This window comes from Manacus candei, unplaced genomic scaffold (genome assembly GCF_025592945.1).
Source record: "Manacus candei isolate 608988 ecotype Guabito, Panama unplaced genomic scaffold, ASM2559294v1 h1tg000008l, whole genome shotgun sequence".
NCBI lineage: Eukaryota > Metazoa > Chordata > Aves > Passeriformes > Pipridae > Manacus > Manacus candei.
This window is the reverse complement of record NW_026138056.1, coordinates 15,700,156-15,723,228: the sequence shown is the minus strand read 5'-3', so window position 1 is coordinate 15,723,228 and position 23,073 is coordinate 15,700,156. Positions and strand designations below refer to the sequence as shown.

Here is a 23,073-nt window from a genome sequence, read left to right as displayed (position 1 = left end):
CTCCCTCTGCTAAAAGCAAAGCTGCGTTAAAATACAGGGGAGTAACTGGTGGAACTGCCCCATTTAGAAAGTGGCTTTTAGCTAGCTGGGGGACTGTTTGTGGTCAGTGTGTTATTTCTAACTAAAATGGCACTTCATAAAAATAACAAATTGTTGGCAACCATTGCTCTTTGAATTCTATTTCTAGTTCTAGTCTCTATTTCTGTTCCTCTTGGTTGCTTTTCTCCTAACAAATCAAACTTCAGGATTGCAGCAGGAAATTTAGATTTAACCTCAAGAGTCAATGTTTTGTCTCATGTCTACTCTAATGTGATACAGATGTTGGAACTGCTGTACGTAACTCAAGATTTTATTGAACTAGCCCTCCCTGCCTAATAGAAAACATAGCTAACTGGAGTGCACATTAAACTCAGATCACTCTGAAGGCATTCTAAACCTGTGAATTTTAGAAATACATTCACAAACTACTTGGGATATTACTTCAATTGCACATCCTTCAGCTGTTTGATAGGGAGTTTCTACTAAGCTAAAGAAGCGTAGTAGAAAGAGCTCTTTATCTGACTTGTTTTAAAACAAAAGAAAAACCAAGAAGTAAGCATGAAAAAAAAAAAGCAATACCTGAAATTATTTACAGGCTGGATATTCTTTTTTTTCTGTTCTTTGTTCCCCTCTCTTTAAAAAATAACCAGCAAGACTAGAGAGATAGATTATCTGTTGCATCCCTTTTTACTTCTCCATCAATCCTGATCTCTGCTATTCTCGAGTTTTTTTAGTTTTCCTTCTCTTGAGTTACCACTGTGGCCAGAGCATGCTAAATGTTTGGGTATGTCTTTGATGAGGACTGAACAGTAAACACTGACATTTCTCAAGACTCTGCTATGCCACGTTAACCCCAGTACAAAGTCATCTGAAATCAGCTCTTTCCTCTATTTATTCATTCTTTTTTCCCCTTATTTCTAATAATGAGATTAAAGTTTTCTAATTTTCTGTACAAACAGTACACTGTGTTTCTTAAATGAGATTTTTTTTAGGGCAACAGCAGAAGGTTTAGCACATCAGAATGCTTTTCTTGCACATAACCAAATAGGAATTATGTATTAATGTAGTGCACTAAATCCAATCCTCATGGCTTATAATATATGAAATGTGCTACCCAGAACATCCAAGCAGCAAATAGACCAGGGAAAAGCCCTCAATACACAGAAAGTGTGGTGGTGGGAAAACCAACCCAAGAGCTCTACAGGGAAACACAGAGATTAAAAAAGTCTTATGTTTGTTTTCACCTAGTTAGGCTGACTGATATGGTGGCTTTTTTTGTTTGAATCTCGAACTTCCACTTCTTGCTGGGGTCTTCTTTGACCCTTGGGTGGACCAATGTGTTTTGGATGTAGGTGTTAGAGGGGGTACAACTGGGTCTTCAGGCAACTCTGAGGCTGCTGACAGCTGTGTTGATAATGCCTGGAGCAGTGCAGAGAGACACAGCGTTAGCAAAGGCAAACTCCTTGTGTTTGGGGGGTTAAAGCTGAGCTCCAGAAAGGTCACACCTCTATTAAAAAAAAACAGTAAAAAGCCCTCACTCATTGAAATGATGGACATATCATGAAAATTAATTCATTTTAGCTATTGTATCAGCAAAACAGATCATTAGTTGACCCTTAATATACTGAATGATAAACATGTTTTCCCCCAGTAATGTGAACCTGTTTGAGGTTAATTGTCTTTCTGTATTCCACTGGAAGGCTTTTAGTGCCAGACTTGGGGTTTTTTCTACATAGACAGCAGCTCAAGAAAAATATGGCTGTCCTGGGTCCAGCAGAGGAGCCTGTCTGAAAAATAATTGGTCCTACCTACTAGCTACATCAGAATTTTTAAAATCCTTTCTGGTCTTGTCACTTGTTATACAAAAAAATCTGTATCAGCAACTATTTCTAGCAGCTAACTTCTGAAAAAAAAAGAGGAAGGTTTTATTATTGCCTAAAGGTTCCAAATTCAGTTTGTATCCTATAATGAGTACAGGAATACCGAGTCGTTTTTAAAATAGCAGATTAGCTCTGTTATCCTATGAGAAAACTCTGAGGTCATCACTGTAGCATTACATATTAATCTTTTTCTCTTCCAGGCTTCAGTTTATTTCTTTCATTTCCACAAACACTATACAATATTCACAGGTAAGTTAATTAACATTAAGTAAGTTCTATTCCCTCCCATTTAATTATGTATATTTAAGGGTTTCCTCAATTAGAAATAAATTTTATGCTTGAAATAGCCTAGCTCCTTTATCCAGATGCTGTCCTGATAATGTACTAACAGGTTTTTCTGGTCAGTTTTCAGAATCTGACTGGTTTCTTTTCCATGTTTACAACTCTCCTCTTTTTCTTTCACTTGCCATTCTCCAGGCAGTCTCACAGTGGTCCTGCACAGTAAACTGATAAAAGCTCTGTAGTTAGAAACATTGTGTTTTATTTGCAATCAAATGTGATTTGTAACTTCTGCCTGCACTGAGTAAAATTCTGTACCTGATCATCCTACAGTCAGTGAAATACTTCATTGTCTTCCAGGTCCTTCTGTAAAACTCTCCTCTGTATGAAGTCTGCAGATAATTGCTCTCAGATATAAGCTAGGCAGGTGGCAAGCTGTGATTACATCTAAGAGCTGGCTTGCTCCACCTAGGAATTTTGTCCACAGTTTATACTCTGATGGCCTATTTTTATTAATGCAGCCTGCCTTCCACTAGTATTTGATGGCTCATTTCACTCATTTGTCACTTGAGGTCTCTCAGGTCCTAAGTGTCCCGGAGGAGGGACTGTCACTGCCCATCTTCAGGAATTAGTGGGAATTTATACTAACATTTAAATTTTGAAGAGACTATAACACAATATCTCATTGCTCCTACACAGCCCTTTTCCAGTTGTGGTCTCAGTGTAGTTAATAAAAGCATGAACAGCCCTGAGTTTGAGGCGGGAAGAAAGGGGAGTCAGGAGATGTGGGGCAGGAAAAGCTGAGGACTTGCAGAAAGGCTGGGCTGTGGGGCAAGGGACTCTGGTTTGGGGACAGCTGAGTGAAGGAGGGAAGCACCTTGTGCATGTCAGCCCCTGGCAGTAGCAGCATTTGCCCCAGTAAATATTTCAGTTTTGTTTTCCTTCCTTTCATGTCAGGAATTTTGTTTGGTGTTTTCCTTTTCAAGTCATCATTCGACATACTTCCTCTCAAGCCTTCCAGTGGGTTTATCATTCCTCTGAACAGAATGGCACAGTAATTTTAAAAATCCAGTCAGGTTTGCTTGAAGGATGCACATACAAGCTCTTTGGTGATGAGGGATTTGAGTTTTCCAGTCATCTCCTCTCTTTCTTCATACTGATGCCTGTTCTCGGTTTTATTTTAGGAGAAGAGTATTCTTTTTTGGCATGAGAAAGATATTTCTTGGATTTTTGTCTAGCTGTTTCTATAAATACATATGTTCAGAGATTTTAAGCAGGACGTTTCCCAGTACACTTCAAACACAGAATTGCTCTTCTGAACTAGTGGTTTCATGGTAGTGAACTTTAGTAAATTAAACCTCCTACTCCTTTTATAACCTCAGAATGAGGTTTGCCTGAGTGAGAAAGATGCAAGATACAGGTAAAAGCTGTTGACCTTACAGTTACCATTTTCCTAAGTTACATAAAATTAAGTCATTTACTACCTTTAATAGCACTACCTTTAAAAGCCAGCTTAAAATATCCAAGAAAACACAATGCATCATTAATTTTCCTGTACTCTAATTAGCCAAAGAAGCCTCCCCTTTAGGCTGTACTTTGACAATGGTACAGTATTGTCTAGCAGCATCACCTCTAGACCTAAACAACAGCAATACCTGTCAGCCACGTGCTTGACTCTTCTGCCACTGAAAACATGGGGTGCATTGACTGAAACAGTTTCATGTCTCATAGGTTTCATGCTCTATTTTGAATTCACAGCATGCCTGTATACTTGAGAGTACTGCAGCTCACTTCATGTGAGTTTAGTGGTCCATTGCCAGGCAATGGTGAGCAGGTGAAGCTGACCAGGAGCTATGTGAATAAACCAGTATAATTTAACCCCAGAAATAAATGTTACTTGGGCATACTACAGTTTCTTGAAAAATGTCTGCACATTTGCACAGGTAGCTATGTTGCAAGATGAACTCCTGGGCTGAGTTAGGCTAGAGGTTGAAGTTAGTGTGTGGAAATAGAACGGATCAATTTTCTTACTCCATAAAATTACTGTATTTACTTACAGAGCACATTTAAAGAAAACACTGAAGCATGATTCTCTGTATGAAGGACTCCTACCTCTTGTGTCACCTCTGTTGCTGTTCGTTCTTCTTACAGTCTGGGTGGTTTTATCTCCAAGCAACATATTAGCAAAGCAACCAAGGCTGTTTTTATGGATGGTTGGGGTTGCTTTCTCAAATGTTATTGTAAGTATATTTGAGGTGAGATATTATTTAGAGATAGCTTTTTATTTTTATGTGAATAAACAGAAGGGGACAAAATGTAGCTAAAATCAGCAGAGTCACTCAGCTCTTCTACCTCTGTGTTATGCTCTCTCTGTCTTATAAAAATACTCCACAACACTTGTCTGGACTAGGGACATTTACAGTACTGAAATACCTACTCTGCCAGAGCATAACACTTTTAGGAGGGTTCTGGGATTTTTTTTTTGGTTTTTTTTTTTTTTTGATAGTGTTTTTTTTTTTGTTTTCGTTTGGTTTGGTTTTTTGTGGGGTTTTTTTTGAGGGTTTATGACAACCCTCGGGAGGCCTTACTTCAGAAATATAACATACTCCCCACACACAGGCAGAACTGGGGACTTGTCAAAGTAAAAGAAAAGTCAAAACAGGCACAGATTTATTAGCAAGACTAGAGGGGTTGTAGCTTTCCCTTGCTCTTGTGCCCATTAGTGCTGTACATGTATTCCTGTATCCTGCAGTTCAGCTGATCCTACATTTTCCCTTCACTGCTTAGAATAAGGCCATACCATTGACAGGATGTTTTAGGGAAAGATGTGAAGAGATGCAGTTGCCTCGTGATGGCTCTCTGCCCACAGATTAGTTTCTCCTGTACCACATCATTGTGACCAGTTTCCCCCCTTTAATGCCTATGAGGCAACATAAACCTCCATGAAGTACCAGCATGGGCAGCCAGACAGTGGTGCTGAGCACTGCAGGTAACCCAGGGCTTTATTCCCTGGAGGAAGCCCTTTGCCTCTCTTGCCAGGAGAGTAGCCAAGCAGAAAGGTGATCCTCCATTTAAGCTAAAAATAGCCTAGAGGATAGTGCCTAGTGTCATCTTAGGAAAATAGTCTCCAACACCATCTAAAACTGTGTCACTGAGCAATGCTACATCTGATTTAAAAAGTGAAAGACTTGAAGTGCCTTGCATTATGAGAGAGATCTTAAAAATGTAGGATTTTAAAAGAGAAAGCATAACCTCTCTAGAAACTTGTATTCAGGAATGGAAAAGAAATCATAATTGTGATGTTTGTTAGATGTATCCTATAAACATACTTTTCTGAGGGTCACAGATCAAACAGTTCCATCTTAAGGACTTAATCTCATAAAAATGAGTTTATTTTCAGATGTGTTAAGTTTTATTGTATGCATTGTTCATTACCTAATCTACCCCTTTTTCTTAAAAGAATAGCCCAGATTCCAAAATGAGAAATAAAATTATTTCCTGCCACTAGGGAAAATGCTTTCAGAGTTTGGCAGATGGCAGTTTATGCATATACATCTTAGCCAACCAAGAGTGATTGTGGCAGGATGCTTGCAGAAGAAAAACAGTAAGGCAAACCAAAAGTTTCTTTATAGACTGCAGTTTATCAGACATTGAGTGCAATATATATTCTTCTAGCCTTGTTTTTTCTTTTCCCAAAACATATACTGCAGTGTTGGAGGCTCACATGAATTAAAAATGTATGCATGTTAGCTGAAATTTTTAACATTTTAAAAGCAAGCATTAAAAATGTATGGGTGTTAGTTGGAATTTATAACATTTTAAAGTTGAAAAACAAGCCTGTATTTCCTTTCACCTCCACTGGTCCCTTATACACACATTTTTTCCAGCATCAGAGTAAGGCTTGTCATGGCAATACTTTTCTTCTCCTTGATAGCCTGACACACTGGGTTTCCACTATCTGCTCTGCAGACCACAAACTGCAGCCCACATTTCTCTACCTGCCAGTATCTTGAACCTCCCATGCCTTTGGCAACATATTTGGTCACCCAGCAGATCCCCTAAGCTAAATGCCTGGTCTCAGACTTCGTCTTGCAGCCACTCAGCATCAGGGCAAGTAGGGAGCGGGCAGAAAGGCGGGCTATATCCAGCATTTTTGGTTAAACTAAGGAAGTAAGTCCTCCAAGGCCTAAAAGAGGAAAGCTGCTTACTCACGAGAGGAAGACTTCTTTTCCCAGTCTCCACAGCTGGCAGTGGGACTGCCTGTGGATTGACTGCCTCTCTTGCCGGGAAGCTGACCCGGCTTTGAGATTTGTTCATACGGCAAGTGTCACAAGTATCCAGGTCCGAGCAAACCACCACAGAGCACAGCTGCCACAGCTCCCACGTAGGAAGCCCTCAGAGGCACGTGTTTGAGTCCAGGAGGAGTGATGGAGTGGGTAAGTCCCATGGAGGGCAGTTGAGCCATCCCCACAGCAGGAGCGCAGTGGCTGACGTGGTGGCTGCCATGACGAGCTGGAGCAGCTCAGACTCATGAGATGCTTCTTGAGGAATGTTTCCAGGGAAAATGGTTAAGGGAGAAGACATTAAGGCCCTACTCAGGGGCACAAACCACAGCCGCTAGAGGATTAACTTCAGCAGGGCCAGGGAAGCATTGAAAGGCATAGGCGAGGGGGATGGAAAAGCACAGGGCACAGTCCCTTACCTCTTCTTTCCCATTTCCCTGTTCAGACACCAGTGCTTTCATCTCCTAATGCTGTTTTTGCCTCACTTGTAGTGTCAGTCAGTGCTTCAGGACCAAGGGAAAAAAGGAATTGAGGGAGGATCGGAGAGCATAGTCCATTTTGCAGTCCTGTGATACACTGAAGGTGAATTGCTCCAAATATTAATAAGCGATCTTTATCCAGTACTGTACTTAGCATGGTATACTAATGGTTTAAAACAATGTGAAATTCAACCTCTGGACAGGTGCAATTATTTAGCAGAAAAATTATAGCATATAGATTGCTTTAGCAATTTCTGATACCCTCTGGAATGATTCCCAAAGGACCCATAAAACTAGTGGTATTAAAAAAATTCACAATCAATACTGAGAATGCATTGTAAGTGCAAATATTAACCTTAGGTACAAATGCTTACTTCTTTCATTATTGAAAGTTAATTATTTTTTCATGGTTTATTTTTGCATTCTTCAGCTTGAACAGAGCGGGCAGTAAAGCCAGTATTTTTTCCCTATGGTCAGACTCCTACTGCTGCTGTCATAAGATTTCAGGCACTGCACAGGGAATGAGTTTTTCATTCTTCTACTTTTCTCAGGATACATAAAATCTATTTTTAACCACATTTCAATTTTGAGTGAAACTTAAATGGGTAAAATATTTCTGATGTGCCTAAATTCCTTTTTATTTTTGTAAAGGGCATGGTGTATATGAGACACATTTCTTAAGGAGCCTAAACCAGGCAAAACACTTCGGTGTGCTTAACTGGTTTTAAAATGCTGAACTTCAAGTGAGTTCATCTCATTAGGTTTCAAGAACTCAGTAGAATTAAGCTAATTGCTTTCAGTTAAATCATGCACCACATATTCATTTTTTCCATCATTCTGAGTGGGATCCCTTTCCGTGGGCCCCCAACTACATCTCCAGGGAATCCGCTGCCATGACTGAGCCAAGAAAATGGTGTTTTAGTACGTGAAGGAGTGCTAGAAAAGAAAAACAGGATTTGAAAGTGTCATATATTGTATTCCCTCCCTCCTATACAATGAAGCAGAAGACATTTCTGTCATGCCATGTGATTAAAATACCATTATGCTCTCCCAGTGATTAAGTGGTGGCACATTTGATTTGGGATCACAACTTTACGAGCCTCTGTAAAAACGTAAGGTGGCAAACAAACTCCCCTTTTCTGAAGATGTGCTTCAGCTTATCAAGTGTGTCACACTGTCTCTAGAAAAGTGTGTATTTTTAATTACTTGTAATAATGTCCTTTAGGACTCACAGCGAGGCACAAAGATGCACCTACAGTAATCTTCTCACCAGAAACAAGCCCCATTTTGAACTCTAGCCTTGTTTTCCCCTCATCCAAAGCAACCCACAGAGAAAATGGATGTACTTTTACTTGGACCCCCGGGACTGACCCAGCACTTCTCACCTGGCCCCTTTTGCTCCAACAGTGCAAGGTGATCATCTGCCAGATGAGCAGCACCCGGCCGGAGCTTTTCCACTGGTTCCTGTTGCCGCTGGCACTGGTGGTGTACGCAGCCATCTCCGGGCTGCTGGGCTGGATGGAAGAAGCTGTTCTTGCCGTGTTCACCGCCCTGGTCACGGCCGCCCACGTGCACTACGGGGTCTGCGTGGTGAGCGGGTGCCTCCGAAGCAGCCACAGAAGAGCTGCCTTGGGGCGGGCAGGAAGATGGGGTCTGGGAGCAGTTTCTAGTTGGGGCGGTGTCTGGGAGTCTGAAAGTTCAATTAGGGTTTTTTTTTTTTTGTGTGTGTTTTTTTATTTAGTCTAAAGTTAAAAGACAGTTTATTACAGGCAGTGCCTTTTTGCAACAACTTCAATGACTTGAATTGTTCCAATGTACCCAAATGGTTTTGGCTTTAAACCCATCACAATCAGAATATTTATGGACTGGTTTTATGTAGTAGCTGACCCACGTGGCATGAACACTCCCACCCCTTTTTTTGGCCTTTCTTCTTCCTGAGGTTACCTGACTGAAAAACTAGCAAGGTAAAATGCAAAGTGCCATGAACAGAATTAATAAAATAAGGCCAACTTTGCTTTGAATCTGCGGGCAAAATAGCTGTTTAATTTCTAATCTTTTCTTGGCCCTGCGTTAGCATCTCTCAAGCTAGAGACATGAACAGTTTTCCAGTTCATCAGTCTTACCACTGCATTTTTGTGTCTGCTAGATCTCAGACTTGTCATTTATTGTCATCTGAAATACTGCTTAAATTCATTTTTACTTTGCTGATGCCCTCTTCTCTAAATTGTCAAATAATCCTTTAGCAAGTGTTTTCATGGGGATTTGCTTTTAGATAAAATACCTAGCATAGCAAAAATCTCATTTCAGAGGGAGTTGTTCAGCATTCTTTAAAACACACCATTGGGATGTAAGGATTGTCTTTGAAAGAAGACTTGTCAGCAGACACTGGTGTCATAGTAGAGTCTACCCCAGCATCAATATGGGCCAACTGGTGAGGGTCAGAATGGAAAGACCTGGTCAAAGGTGACTGTTGACTGAGAGGGCCCAGCTCCATCATGGCTTATGTCATCTGTGAATCTAGTTTGTAGCAAATTAACTTCCTATCAGTGTGATGCAAGAGGAAGGTAAGGACCACAGCTCTCTTGCTTGAATACCTGCAGGTCCTTGCGTACTTGTAGGTCCCCAAGTACACGAGGACTGTGGTTGGGTCCTCCCCCCTCTGACTGGGAAAGGAGAGGCAGTGAATTGTGAAGCACGTACCAAACAGGCTGCTAATCTCCGTGATTTCTCTTTAGGGTAGGCAGCTGAGTGAGCACTTGAACATTTACATCTTTTCCCTGAAGAAACGCACCCAAGAGTGAACACCTGCACTATGATCAGACTGTAACACTTACGTGGAGATCTGCAACTCTTCTGATGTGATAAACAGTTGGAATTAATCTGATTAAAATAACCAAAGAATAGAACAGTACAGATATCTGAACCACTGCGACAATGAGCTATGCAGCAAGATGCTTCATCTCAGAGGAAGATTCCTGTCCAGCAGAGAAGTGTTTACCAAGTTGTTCTGCTGCTAACATTTATTCTCTTCTAACACTAATGCTGTGTTACTGGCCTCTCTGAAGCTTTTGTCTTCCTCCTCCTTGCCATTTTGTCCAAAGTCCTGGATAAATTCATGCCAGGTTACATAAGCTTCTTGGTGGTTTATAACCAGCACTGGTTTCGCCCAGCCTAGTCACCAGTGGGACTCCAGCAATGCAAACACTCCCTGTATGTCCTTCTCACTCAGACATCTGTGCCTGCTTCATTTTCCGTATTTATTTTCTCACAACTCATTTCTTCCATACAACCTCCTGAAAGGCTTATGCACATTCAGTCTTTTCCTCACCTCAAATGAATGTGTGAAGACAAGAGAATGAGCTGAGAAAGCTATGGGTAAAGTGTTTTTGAAATGTACATTTTTTTTCCCATTCTCAGCATTAAGATGAGTCTCAGCTGACCTGTATCTGTCAGAAATGCAGGCTCTGTACAGCAGCAGCTGACCTTTATATTTATTTCCTAGGCAGTAACAAGCACATTGTTGATATTTCAGTATCAACGAGCAATATACTCTACAAAGGTAACCAGCTGAAAATAAATTTGGCCAGCAAACCTTCAAAGATTCACATATTTCACTGCAAAACTAGTTTAGGTCAAACATTGTGTATGAGTGCAAAATGCAAAACAAACCATTATTTGCCTGTGTGCTTGAAGCAAATTCTTGTGGGTTTAGAAAATGACAAAAGAAAAAAAAACAAGAAGAGCTTTTTTTTTTTTCAAACGTTTCACATTTGCATGCAGATGTAAACTGCTCACTTCATCTACGATACACGTAGGTTTTCTGCATGCCTTGGAGGAAGGAGTAAGAATTTGAGTTTCATCTCTTTTCATATGCTGCCCTAGCCAGAGGGACTTTGTGGTCTTGAAGCACTAATGAAACAATCTGTCCATTCCCCAAGGTAAGCATGAGATTACATTTTTTTGCACAGAGGGATGTGATTGACAGACTGGCATATTTATTAACTATTTTGCTTGCCAGAAGCCAGGTAAAAGCACAATTGTTGAGCTGCTAAGGCTTAAGTTCACCTTTTTCAGTTCTTAGACCGTTTCTCTGGGTTTATCACTAGCCTGATCATTCTTCCCCCCCCTTGTTAACTTAGCCTTATATCAGTAGCTCCTATTAGTATTTTCAGCTGAGCACTGACTAGTCATATGAACAGCTTCAATTTAAGCTGGTGCTGCCTGTTACAGGAGTTGTCCTCCCACAACATCAGCAGGTGATTTCCCCAGGCAGCCCTTCCTGCAGTGCCAGGGGACAGGCCTGCACATCAGCTTCCCCTCATCACAAAGCAGAAATCCACACCAAATGGGAAGGTTTCTCGTGATTTGAAAGTATGCATGTTCCACCTACCAAATGAGCACATTGAGGGTCCCACCCCCCAAATGAACATGAGACTACAGTCACAGTTCAAGCAGCTTAAGCTTTGAGTTGGGCAGAGGTGACCGGTCATCCTGTTAATGCAGAGTCAGAGGTTTTTCCAAGAGCCCTGCAGGGAAGGGAGGCTCCCATGCCCTTTGGTACTCCTGTGGTCCAGCTCCAAGAGACATCTTCCAGCCTTCCTCCCCACTGGTGCGGTAGGCATGCCCCTATCCTGCATGATGCCCAGGGAGTGTGGGGTGTCCACCAAGGCACTCCCTAAGGACTCTCTCAGAATAAGTCTGAAGGCTGGTTATTTAATGAAGTTTGCTAGAAAAGGCAGTTTGTGTTGAAGGGGAATGACAAGTTTAAAGTTGTTGCATGGACCCAACAGTGTCAATGTTTGATGGAATTAAATACTACATCCAATACCAGAGACATAAAAGTCTCACCTACTTTATAAAGGAAGTTTATATTTCACCCTTCCATCACAAGTGTCTGGAGGAAGTTCTGATGAGAAAAGAATCAGAATACAATAAAATTACCTCTAAATTGGTTGTACTGGAGAAACTCTGTGGACAGGCTTCCCTTTTACGTCTGTCTTGCACTTAATTAGGAAACAGCTGGAAATAAGGGTCACAGAAGCAGCACTATTTGATGCACTGTAATGGAGTATTTTGAAATATTCATTAAATGAAATTATAAAACTTGAAATACCACAACCTGCCTGCACTTGTACCTTTCTAAAGAGAAATACAGTGTCACTTTTTAAGGACATTAAGCTCTGGCCAAGTTTTTCACCTTCTATATGAAAACATGGCAAATAATTTATTTTTCCTTTTTAAAGGAACTTGTCACTACAATCTCTATAAAGACATATATAAAAAGAAATCATGTATTACACAGTGTATATATTGAGTTTTTAGCCATTCTAGATGGTAGCTGGTTCAATGAACAGGAATAAAAATGCTTTGCTCATAGGGTGGTACGGTCACAGATTTATTTTGCAAAGTCAGATAACTATGTAGATGACCTAATAGTCTTAACAAAGTTGTTTTTTTTTTGTTGCAACATTATGGCAGAACGTTTTGAACTGGAAAATAGGTACCTTTTTTATGCTTTTGAACATTTGCACTAGCCCAAAGACATGCCTCCCCACCAAGTCTTACAAAAAGCAACTCAAAAGAGCAGCTCTCCCAGGTTTGAACACCTGGGTTGGAAATGGGCTCCTCTATCCCTGCTTCATCCTACCCCCTCTATTAGAAACCTTCCCTGAGCGGGGCTAAGCAAAAATTTGGCCTCAGCCCCAGGAATACCTGATAGCAGTGGGGCCCAGGCTGGTGGCACACAACCATGGCACAAAGGGGTCCTGAGCCAAGGCTCGAAGCCTCGGAGGTGGAGCAGCAACTACTGTGGCAACATTGCTCATGCTACAAAAGATCAGAGCAGTGAGAATTACAATGAAGCTTCCCCCCTTTTATTCCAAAACGCCTAATACTTTAATCTGAAACGCAGGCAGGTTTTAGGTACTGCACTGAAGATTCATCCTTGAATACTTGGCCACTGCAGGAAAGTCCACTGGGAGTTTCAGTGCCCTTGCTGTAGTACTCTCTTCACCTCCTGGCTGCTGCCAGTTTTGCTGTTGTATCAAAACTGATACACAAGAGATTTAGTACTCTGAAATCCCAAAGCATTTACCATAAAGAAAAATGTGCTGTTTACATGCACAGCCATACATGCATTTTCTTTTTGATTTATAGAAGGGGATACAGTTGCTGAGCTCTTGGGGAAACAGATGCTACCCACACACACACAGGATAAGTGAACTTTTGGTTTTTTAATGCAGCTGCCTTTTTCTTCCTGCTCCCATATGCAGTCCCTGATGAATCAAAAATATGTATTTTATCCAGAAAAGTATTACTTTAGAATGTTCTGAATAGTCTCTAGAGCTAGACAGATTTTAACATATATTTTTTTATTAAATATGTAAAAAGATAAACGCAAGTCAAGTTATTCACATATTCAGACAAAAATCTACTCTATCATGCGACAATTTGTGGATAATGTAAAATGACTGATACATCTGAATAAGACCTTTTTTGTATCTATTATGCCATTACTTATCTATTTATAATTAACAATACATATGTTTACATTCCTTTCAGTTTACATTTAATATATAACCAAAGCTTTATGGTGTGCTATTTAGTAAAGGTAATTACAAATGCATATTAAAACCATAACAGAAGAATGGGTTACTCACAGGGGGTGGGGGGAAAAGGACAACTCTTTCCCCTTTCAGAACACTGCTCTCCCCTCAGCACAGCCAAATTTCTAGTGCCCTCAAGGTATTTCACTGCCCCAGCTCCCTACATCAGTCACTCTGCCCTTGATACAAGCAGTGAGAGGGCTATGGTCCTCTGATTAGAAACAGGATATGAGGAATTTTCAGGAAATTAAGTGCAGCTTTTTTAAAAATTTTCTTTTCTTTTTTTTTTTTTTTTTTTTAATACATGCTTCAAAAGACAGAAGAGGAGAGAGGCACAACAGCCTGGCTATGAATTGTTCAGGGAGCTCAGCAACCCCAACCATTTGCACCTTTAGAAAAATGTTTTCCCTTGAAGTGCTCTCCATGCATCTGCTCAAGTATTAGCAGAAGGATGAATGGCAGTAAGCAGAGACTGATGCTGATGAAATTAAGTTTATAGCCTGATCCCAAACTCCTTGCCCCATCAGAGATCCTGTATAGGTTAAAGGACATTCTGGAATCTGAAAAAAAAAATTAGTAACTGCTCTTCAACAGTATTATGAAGAACTACCATTTATTACAATGACAATTGTAATAAGTACATATGTTCTAATAAACACAAATACAACAAAAATGACAATTCCCCCATTGTGGTGATTCTTGGAAATACTTATTTTGGAATATACACATTTTTTAAATAATTAAACCAGACCTTATTTTCAACCAATTGAAACGGGAGAGGAAAGTGCTGGCCTGCAGGTTGCAAGTACTTTGACTTCATCACTGAGTAGGATGTGAAGTCAGTACTGGATTGCAGGGCTGGCAAAACTTCAGCCTGCAGGGTCCAGAAACTCTTCTGTTGTGCAGGGGGAGGATTAAGGAACTGGAAATACCTGTTCTAGTGCTTAACAGTATTTTATATATTTTCGGTGGTGCAACACAACAGCAGGGTTCTCACATTTAACTAAGAGCCACTTAGCTGCAAAAGATTGATTAGGAATGGAAAACTGCATGTGTCATGCTTGTGTGTGCCCGAGGGTTGATTAATTGAAAACCTTTCCATGGAACCATAAGCTGGGAACATACACTTCAGGAGCCTATGAACATCTAAAATGATTTAGCTGTTCAACAGGCTTTGGAGTTTTTCAGTGAATGCCAATTGGGATGGGATTTCCATGTACCTGCTAAATCAGCATAGCAATCTCCAGTTCAGAAGATCAAGTGAGAAACCAAGAATACCAAGCATTAAATAATCAGAGAGACTACAACACACAGTTTTATGAGAAGAACAAGGAATGCTTTATATACTCCAAGATACCACTGTTTATAAAATACCATCATTTAGAACAGGGTCATGGGACCGCACTGGAAGGGAACACTCTCACTGCAGACATCTCCAGGGCCTTGATTAAGGAAGGTCAGCCCAGAGCAGAAGCTGCTCTGCCCCCTTATGTTAGATGGTCCCCCTCTTATGCGTGCCCTGTCTCCAGGACTCCTCACTGCCTCTCCATGCTTTGGAAGCAGCCTCAAACCCGTGAGGTGTCCATGACTCACTTACATAGCATTTGGGGAGGGGTTCAGGGCTAGTGCTGTTACTGGTTTTTCCCCATACCTTGCACTAGGTGAGAAAATTTCTGTCTTCCATACTTTTATGGATGGGGCAGTGGAGGGGAGAAAGAAAGCAAAAAGAAATGGCTGGCCTACTTTGTCCTTTTCTGAGGGGTGGGAAGCCAAGGATGATGGCAGAAATCATGTCCTGCAGCTATACTTGTGTCAAGGAGATTTCTCTCCTCCATCAGCACTGAGCTCTGCGGAGGCAGAGCTGCAGCTGGAGCTGGGACTGGATTCCTCAGGAAGGAAGAAAAGCTGGGAAATGTCTGTTTACTAGTCACGAAACTGGGAGAGTTTTCAAAAAACTTAAGTGGATATCTGTTTCTCCAGAAATAAGCCAAAAAACATACCACGCAGCTTTCTAACATAGGGGTTTAAATCTCCCATTGAAACAGATGCTCTGCCTGTGAAGGCAGGAAAGGAATAAACATGAGCAACATGAGCATTTTCTTCCACAACACACCTCATCGTTATGGCTTGAGTATGACATCCACTGTATCCCTTTATTCCAATTGTTTGACCAAATTTATGCCCCAAGGCAGATGTACTAGAAAACGCGAAAGCACCACAAAGTGAGAAACACAGCTAGTGGTACGGAACTTCTTGCCACACAAAATGCCAATATAAATATGTTAGAACAAGTTACAAGTGTATCATACTTAAGACGAAAAAGAAAAAAAATAAATATATATATTTTTAAAGAGCAGAACAAATCTCAAGCAGCCAAGTGGTGAAGTTGCAGTGATGTACAGTAGGTGATGTAGCCCTACAACCTCTTGGGAAGATACACTGAAAGAGGACGTCTGCAAATGCATCTTGGCAAAGTATTGGTACAGAATGCAGTGGTTGGCTGGCACTCACTATGGTACATAAATGTTAATGGCAGACTGGGAGTGAACTGATTTCAAGTTTGAGGCCGCACATGTTCCATTCTCCAGAAGAAAGTTCTAACACAAAACGAAAATTGTCAGAGATGCTGCATGAGTCAGTACTCATCCTGCTGCTGGGGCTGTTCATGGACTTGCTCTTCACCTTCATGATCATCTGTGTGGCTCTCCTGTAGGGAGAAAAAGACCCCAAAACATTCTTCAGTAGAAAGCACTCCTCATGTAATCCTGCCCCACGGTGCCCACTGTAGCACAAATCTTAACTTATAATTTTCATGCAAGTAAGTACAAAAGGGGCTGTTACCTAAGAAAAGCGATCTCTTGTAGTATTACAATAAAATGCATTTACTTTACTTTTAATCGAGGCATATGCAGTACTGATATTTCCTTAGAAAAAAATGTCAGCTTTCAACATCACTGAGTGATATCTGTTCTGGTAAGCAAACATTTTTAATAGTTAGACAGTGATATGCCAACAGTTAGATGCTGTATCATACAATACTGATATCCTCCCATTTTCAGTTTGTCCAAGGTTTTCTGAACCTGTTTGCTGTGGTTTTCACACAATCTTCACTCTGGGTTTATATCACTAAATGGACATGACACTTGTGCTATCACCTGCTTTAAAAATTAAACACAGCCTCCTTTTTGAGGTCAGGCATTCTACTTTCCCCAAAATAATACACCCATGCTAACTCCCAAAGGCTTGCATACACATTTTCTTGGGGAGGTGGGGGGGAAGAGTCCAGTATTCACTGATTTATAAAGCTACTGCCAAAATCACTAATCACCAAATAAGCACTTCCCATTTACAAATGGTTCTTATGCACCAAAACTGCCCCTCTGAATATACATTTCCACTGGAAGACAAATCCAACTCAAGGTGATATCAGTTCGAAACAACTTCCAAGTTAGAGACAACAGACCTAGTATCCTGAGTTGACCTGGATGTTATCTGAGTTCAGAAAGTCTGGCTGACCCTTAGAGCATCCCTTCTGGATTCCCATTAAGCACAGCTGCATTTACAGCTTTTCCTCTCAAGTGGTTTCTATTTTTCCACAGCATGGTTCACTGAAAAGATCCCTCTCGCATATGCTCTGCCCTGCATTAGTACCACTCTGCCGTTGGCAGCTCTGAAGGAAAACACTTTTCCAAGACACTGAGCTGCCATTCAAGTGCATCCCCGTGCAGAACTCTCCTGGCTCCCAGTAATTTCGTTAGAAGCAAGTGGCTTGAACAACAAACTTGAACACATTGATACTGCTAAGTTTTCAAATTTGAGGCAAAAATCAAAAGAAAAGTGAGGCCATGATTTGACTTTTTCCACAATAGTCCAGAGCAGCTTATGAAATAAGCAAATTCGCTTCTGGCAATAACATATTTGTATTTCTAAAGGGCAAGAGCAGGAGAATAAGGCTCCTAATAGTTGCTGATACAATGGAAATAGCTGTTTGCCACAAACAGAAACAGGCCAATTACAACTGAAAGCAAGCTCTCTATCACTCAGGTGCCATTTTCAGGTAAAAGCCACGTATCGGTCAGGACAACTGAAGGTTAGCACCTTTTGGCCCCTTGGGGGGAATGATGCCCTTATTACACACAGTAGGTACATCATGTCAAAACAGCTTTGTGCACAGTACCTAAAAACTGCAACTTCTGTGACGGGCTGCAAGGGTGCGGGACTTGCAGAGAACAGAGTTTCACAGAGAGGAGCTGACAGCTGTGAGAATGTGGCCCTGCCTCGCAGGGTGAGAAAACTGAAGCCTGTTTAATGAGCAATGTTACCTTAACCCCATCTATCCTGACCCTCCTTATGTGTTGAGGTGATCTGCCCCGGAATGCACATGTTGCACAGACTCTCTGTATGCCCAGTTTATGTGATACCCCTATTAGAAAGCCCACTCATGTGGACTTTATAGGTCACATATACATGCTCCCTTTTCATTCATACAATAGAAAAAACCTCTAACCATGGGAATTGGCTTGGGAATATACTCCACAGCTCTGAAGAGGAGTGGTGGCTCCTCTCTTGCCAGGTCTACCTTTGATGGAAATAGTGAATCTTATGTGACTGACTCCCTCAGAAGTCATTCTGAGACCTGGGATACATGCTTCTCAGTATGTATAGCTTGTACAAATACATGAAATGGGAAAGACAAGAGTCACCATGCCCAGTTACTTTGGGACTGTGGAATCTCCTTGAATAGCATCCCCTAATAAGGAAAGTAGTGGAAGATCTATTTAGAGCATTTATTTCTGGCTTGAGCCACATGACCATGGTCATCTCTGTCACCCATGCTGAGAGGTGCTCCCTTTTGACCCTTAAATCCATCTGCCTCAAACTATTCAGGTGTGCCTGTAGATTGAAGAGCTAGACTATGAAAACCAGGTGTTGGGGAGAATGGGTCTTTTTCCAAAAGAAGCAGCAGAGGAGTAGCTGCTAGAGCAGAAAGTTACCAAACCAACTGCATTTTGAGCAATTGCTCTGGGAAACTGAGATATCAAACGTGAGCAACTAACCCAAATTCTACATGAACTGAACCAGAACAGTTCACATAGGACAGCAAAAGCTTTCCCAAGTTTCTGCTTTATGCCAAGACCCACATGTCTGTGTGTTTCATAACTACACATATAGCCTCTTCTTGTCCATCAGTCTGAAGCTCTCCTACTGTAATGCCATATGACCAAATGCTTTACACACTGAGATCTTGACACTGTCTACAGCAGTCGTAGTGTAAGAATTAGGAGCCACATCTTCTCACCAACCAAATGTAGCCTTTTTAGCACTGTTCTCTGTCAAGTTTGATGTTTTTGATGAAGAAGTAAGATTACAAATGAGCAATCTGTAATTAAAAATTACAATGGATTACAGCCAAATGTTAAGTGACAGTAGCAGATACTACATCCCTCTTGGGTAAGCAGAGACAACAATGAGGTTTAAAACAGAACCGTAACAGAGAAAAGAAAAGGGAGCCTCTATGGACAAGGAACTCAAATAGATTGATATTTGTGCTGCTCAACCTCACCAAAACTGACAAGACAAAAAAAAAGAAATGGATCAGTCTTAAAAATTTAGCCCTTAGTGAATGAAGCAAAACAGAAGCTTATAAAGTGACATGATTGAAAATACACTATGAATCGGAATTCTGAAAAAAATATTTGCCCCACTCCCCATTCCAAGACATGAACCTGGTAAAAATCTCTTCAATGAAATACTACAACAATCAAACCTCTGGAGAATGCTTTTTATAGGGACTATGCTCTATACTTGCATTCTGAATAATTCTACACACAATTCACATAACAGCCTCATGCTGGAGACTGGGAAAGACAAACTGCTGCTACCAAGGGATTAACCTGCAAAATGATGCAAGATGAAGAATTTAACTTGGATCAAATTCATTAGAGAGAGAGAGAAAAAAAACACAAAACAGATCTGAAAGGCAAAGCAGGACAATGAGAGAGTAAGGTCCCAACCTAAAAAGTAGGTAGGATCTGAATCAGGACCAAACCAGTCTTTGATTTTGTGCTAATGCATTGGGGTCCTTCCACAGCAAATTACAGTCCATCTGCTAAGATGAGGAGACCAAATCTTCCACCAAAAGATACAAAAAAATTGTGTGAGGAATGGCCTCTGTATTCCTCTCTGAAAGAGAGTGCTCTCCTGCTGAAGTGACATACCCGGCCTCCCAACTGCAACCACATTTTTAGATAAAGGCACAGTTGTTGTATGTAGTTCACATGCAGGCAGAGATGATGACTGCAACAGGGAATGGGTTGGAGGGAAGAAGCAGATAAAACACTAGGATACAGACTAAAGTTTTTGTAGAAAACTTGGTAGAAAATTTTGTAATGTGTTCGCCAGTAAGGAAAACTGCAGGAAGAAAAGCAACAAATGCATTCCTTGTGGAATCGCTTTGCTATTTAAGCCAACAGACAGACAGATGTGGCAGGGATATGGGGAGAAGAGGGATTTTTATGGCTTTGCTTTATAAATAAATCACTGTTCTTGAATCCAGAAGACATTTTCTCTGACCACCATATATATGTAACACTTTCACCCTGTTATCACATGCCTGGCAAATTTGTCTTATTGTTTATTCCTGTGAAAATAATGGTTTCCTCCTCCTTTTTCTCTCTAGCACTTGTCCTGCACCACTTAACACATCCTCTTTCCCCTGTCACTTCTCATCTAAGCAGTGGTCCCTGTCAGCAGCAAGCTTGTGGCCCTCTTGCACCTAACTTTCAAACACTAATGCTCTACATCAGTCTTTTTTAGAAAAGCACTTGAATTAGTAGTTCCTTCTGCACTACTGATATAAAATTTTAAGTCAGTTGACTACTGCTGCAACAGCTTTCTGGAAACAGATATAAGACAGCCTATGGTGCCACAGTGTTGCCAAGAGATTAAGTTGATGCTTATACACTTTGGAGCCAAAGCCATCATCCAATGAAGGATGAAGGGTCAATTGTCAGTACAATCCATACAGGGATTTAGTTAACATGAATGGGAGTAGTTCAGCTAAATCTTCACTGAATCATTATCCCTGAATGTCTCAGAGGAATTTAACCAGCACCCTTTGCTGCTTCTTGCTTTGTTCAGTGTCCACAACACTAAGTCTAAGACGCAATGACATTCTTGCTTAATCTGGCAGACAATACATTTCTGAAATTTTGCTAATAGAGGATTATTGCGTTTGCACAAGGAAGAATTTTGCCTATAGCAAGAGGATAAAAAATGCTAAAGAGCATTATCTCTGTAGATATAATCATGTACTTGGCAACCTGTACCATACATATTCCAACACTGCCACATGGGCTAGAGAAGGTTCGCAGCTGTAGACACCGAAAGCACCTCTGCCAGAATTTCTGTGATTTTCAACACATTAAAGAACACAAGTAAAAGAATTTATGCACTCAGGGGGAAGATGAAAAAACAAAACTGAGGCTCAGAACCATATGAAGTCAATTTATAATTGTGACACAGACCCTCCCCTTTCAGATCAACATCAGCAAGCCCAGAATACAAAACCTACACTGAAAAGCAGGGAAAAGGAATCCTTTCCCCAAGCTGAAAAGCCTGCTGTTTGCAAATGCAAACTTCCTTTTTGGGGGGAGAAGTCATGGAAATCCTAGCTGTTACACTTCTGCTGACCTAAATATAGGACATGACTCGATACTGTACCAATAATTTTTTATGAAATTAAGCTTTTTTGTTGAAATGAAAAACATTAAGCTTGAACTTACATGTTCTTCTGAAGCATAAAGGACTTCCATTAGCCGATTGACAAGATCATTATTCTCTCCCCCATGTTCCTGGCAGAGAAGTTCAATCTCCCTTAATTTGCCAAAGTAGAAATCCCTTTCCTTCTCCACGCCTTCAAGTGCAAGTTTTAACGAATGTACCTGTGTATAAACCAAGACATGATGCATCAGTTTTGAGGTGCACAACAGACAAAACAACTTGGTCTAAAATTATGCATGCTAAACAATCTTACATACATATTCAATGGTATAGCTTAAAATGAAGTCCACTTTTTTTCTGAAGTGCTAGATTGAACCATAGAGAGAACAGAAAATTGGGCTCCCCCATTATGCATCTTGGATACATCTTAACCTTGATCCTTAAAGGTCAGTTTTCTCAGTGCCCTTTTATACTGAAGCCCAAAGCAGCAGTTCAGAAATCAGAGCTACTCCAGCCTTGTCTCCTAACAAGGTTGCCAGAAGTGTCACATAATGGTAATTAATAAAACTTTCAGCTCAGTACTTGCATTGTTTTGCCTGTATTAATGTGTAGTTGTTGGGAAACCTACAATATCTTCTTGCCTAAAACTACACAGAATTAGCAGAAAAGCTCACAAAGGGAACTAGTCTAATTAGGAAATTAAAACGTCCTCCAGTTACAAATGTGAGTTCTGCTGTGTTGGTTGGCCACCTCTCCTGTTCTGCCTCCCCACTTACCATACTGTTACAGACCTGCATTTTGGCACTCTGGTGCCATGACTGGTTGCACCAGGGACTTTGTGCTCTGACTGATGCGCTGTTTCTATCAACAAATTCTCTCAAATGCTAAGTACCTTTCTCTTCGCAGCCTTGTTGTTCATGAGAATCTTCAAGCTATACTGTCAGCCTCAATTTCACCACTAGGACTGCTGCATATAATTTATGGGCAATGCAGCTGTTAATGATTAGGCTTCATATAAATCATGACAGATGTTGCAATATATTTTTTTACATATATATAAATATACACATATATATTTAAAAAAGAACAATTTTGTGGGAGCATAACATACAAATTTTTGTCTAGTAGGTTATACACAATCAGGATAATGTGTAAGTGGCTCACAAATTTGGAGAACAGCACTGTAAGAACCAACAGATACAATCACAGACAAAGCTGTCTATAGTAAACACACTGACCCCAATCACATCCAATTACAGCTAAATTAGCACTTTAAAGTCGGCAATTATACATATTATTTTCTAAATAAAACATGCTAAATAAATCGTTTCAGACTACATTTCAGTGAACTGATGCAATTTAATAGAAAGTTCTGTGCTGCCAGTTCCACTGCAAGCTAATTTATTTCCTTCACTAGTAAAAATACCAGCAGAGTTCAAACAATGCTTTGACAGCCTACTAAATCCTATCGGGTTTTTTTTCCATAACTGCTGAGCTAGTGATGCCTTTTTCTGACCTTTGTTTGCACTCTCAAAGGTATCAAGCAGCAGAACTGACCTGTTACCAGAGCAGGATCTCAGAGCATCTCATTTATGTACTAATCCATTTCTGACCAGCTGCCTGAGTGTCACATCCAAATCTTCCCTTGACAGTTTGAATCCATGATGGATATAATGATCAGGCAACCTTAAATTAATTATTTTTTCACAAAAGTAGGAATAGCAAAATGGAACAGGAGTTTACAATATTCCGGTCTATAGATGAAGACCTCACACTTAGGATGTGC

General features: G+C 40.6%; 2 protein-coding genes across 5 annotated transcripts in view; one reads left to right on the top strand and one right to left on the bottom strand.

Annotated features, from left to right (window-relative positions):
• LOC127461866 (ethanolaminephosphotransferase 1-like) overlaps nt 1-12,041 on the top strand; it is a 56,517-nt gene extending 44,476 nt beyond the window's left edge. The window contains exons 7-10 of one of the 2 annotated variants that reach the window (XM_051770018.1): nt 2,120-2,168; nt 4,258-4,438; nt 8,368-8,550; nt 9,696-12,041. In XM_051770018.1, the coding sequence (XP_051625978.1) occupies nt 2,120-2,168; nt 4,258-4,438; nt 8,368-8,550; nt 9,696-9,761 (479 nt within the window). In that variant the 3' untranslated portion in view covers nt 9,762-12,041. Of the gene's footprint in view, nt 1-2,119; nt 2,169-4,257; nt 4,439-8,367 lie in introns of both variants that reach the window. The other variant, XM_051770029.1, reaches the window with a different exon arrangement.
• A 2,120-nt stretch (nt 12,042-14,161) lies between these two features.
• MAPRE2 (microtubule associated protein RP/EB family member 2) overlaps nt 14,162-23,073 on the bottom strand; it is a 100,308-nt gene continuing 91,396 nt past the window's right edge. For all 3 annotated transcript variants that reach the window (XM_051770067.1, XM_051770058.1, XM_051770077.1), the window contains 2 exons: nt 21,350-21,508; nt 14,162-16,272 (listed from right to left, as the gene is read on the bottom strand). In XM_051770067.1, the coding sequence (XP_051626027.1) occupies nt 16,201-16,272; nt 21,350-21,508 (231 nt within the window). In that variant the 3' untranslated portion in view covers nt 14,162-16,200. The remainder of the gene's footprint in view (nt 16,273-21,349; nt 21,509-23,073) is intronic.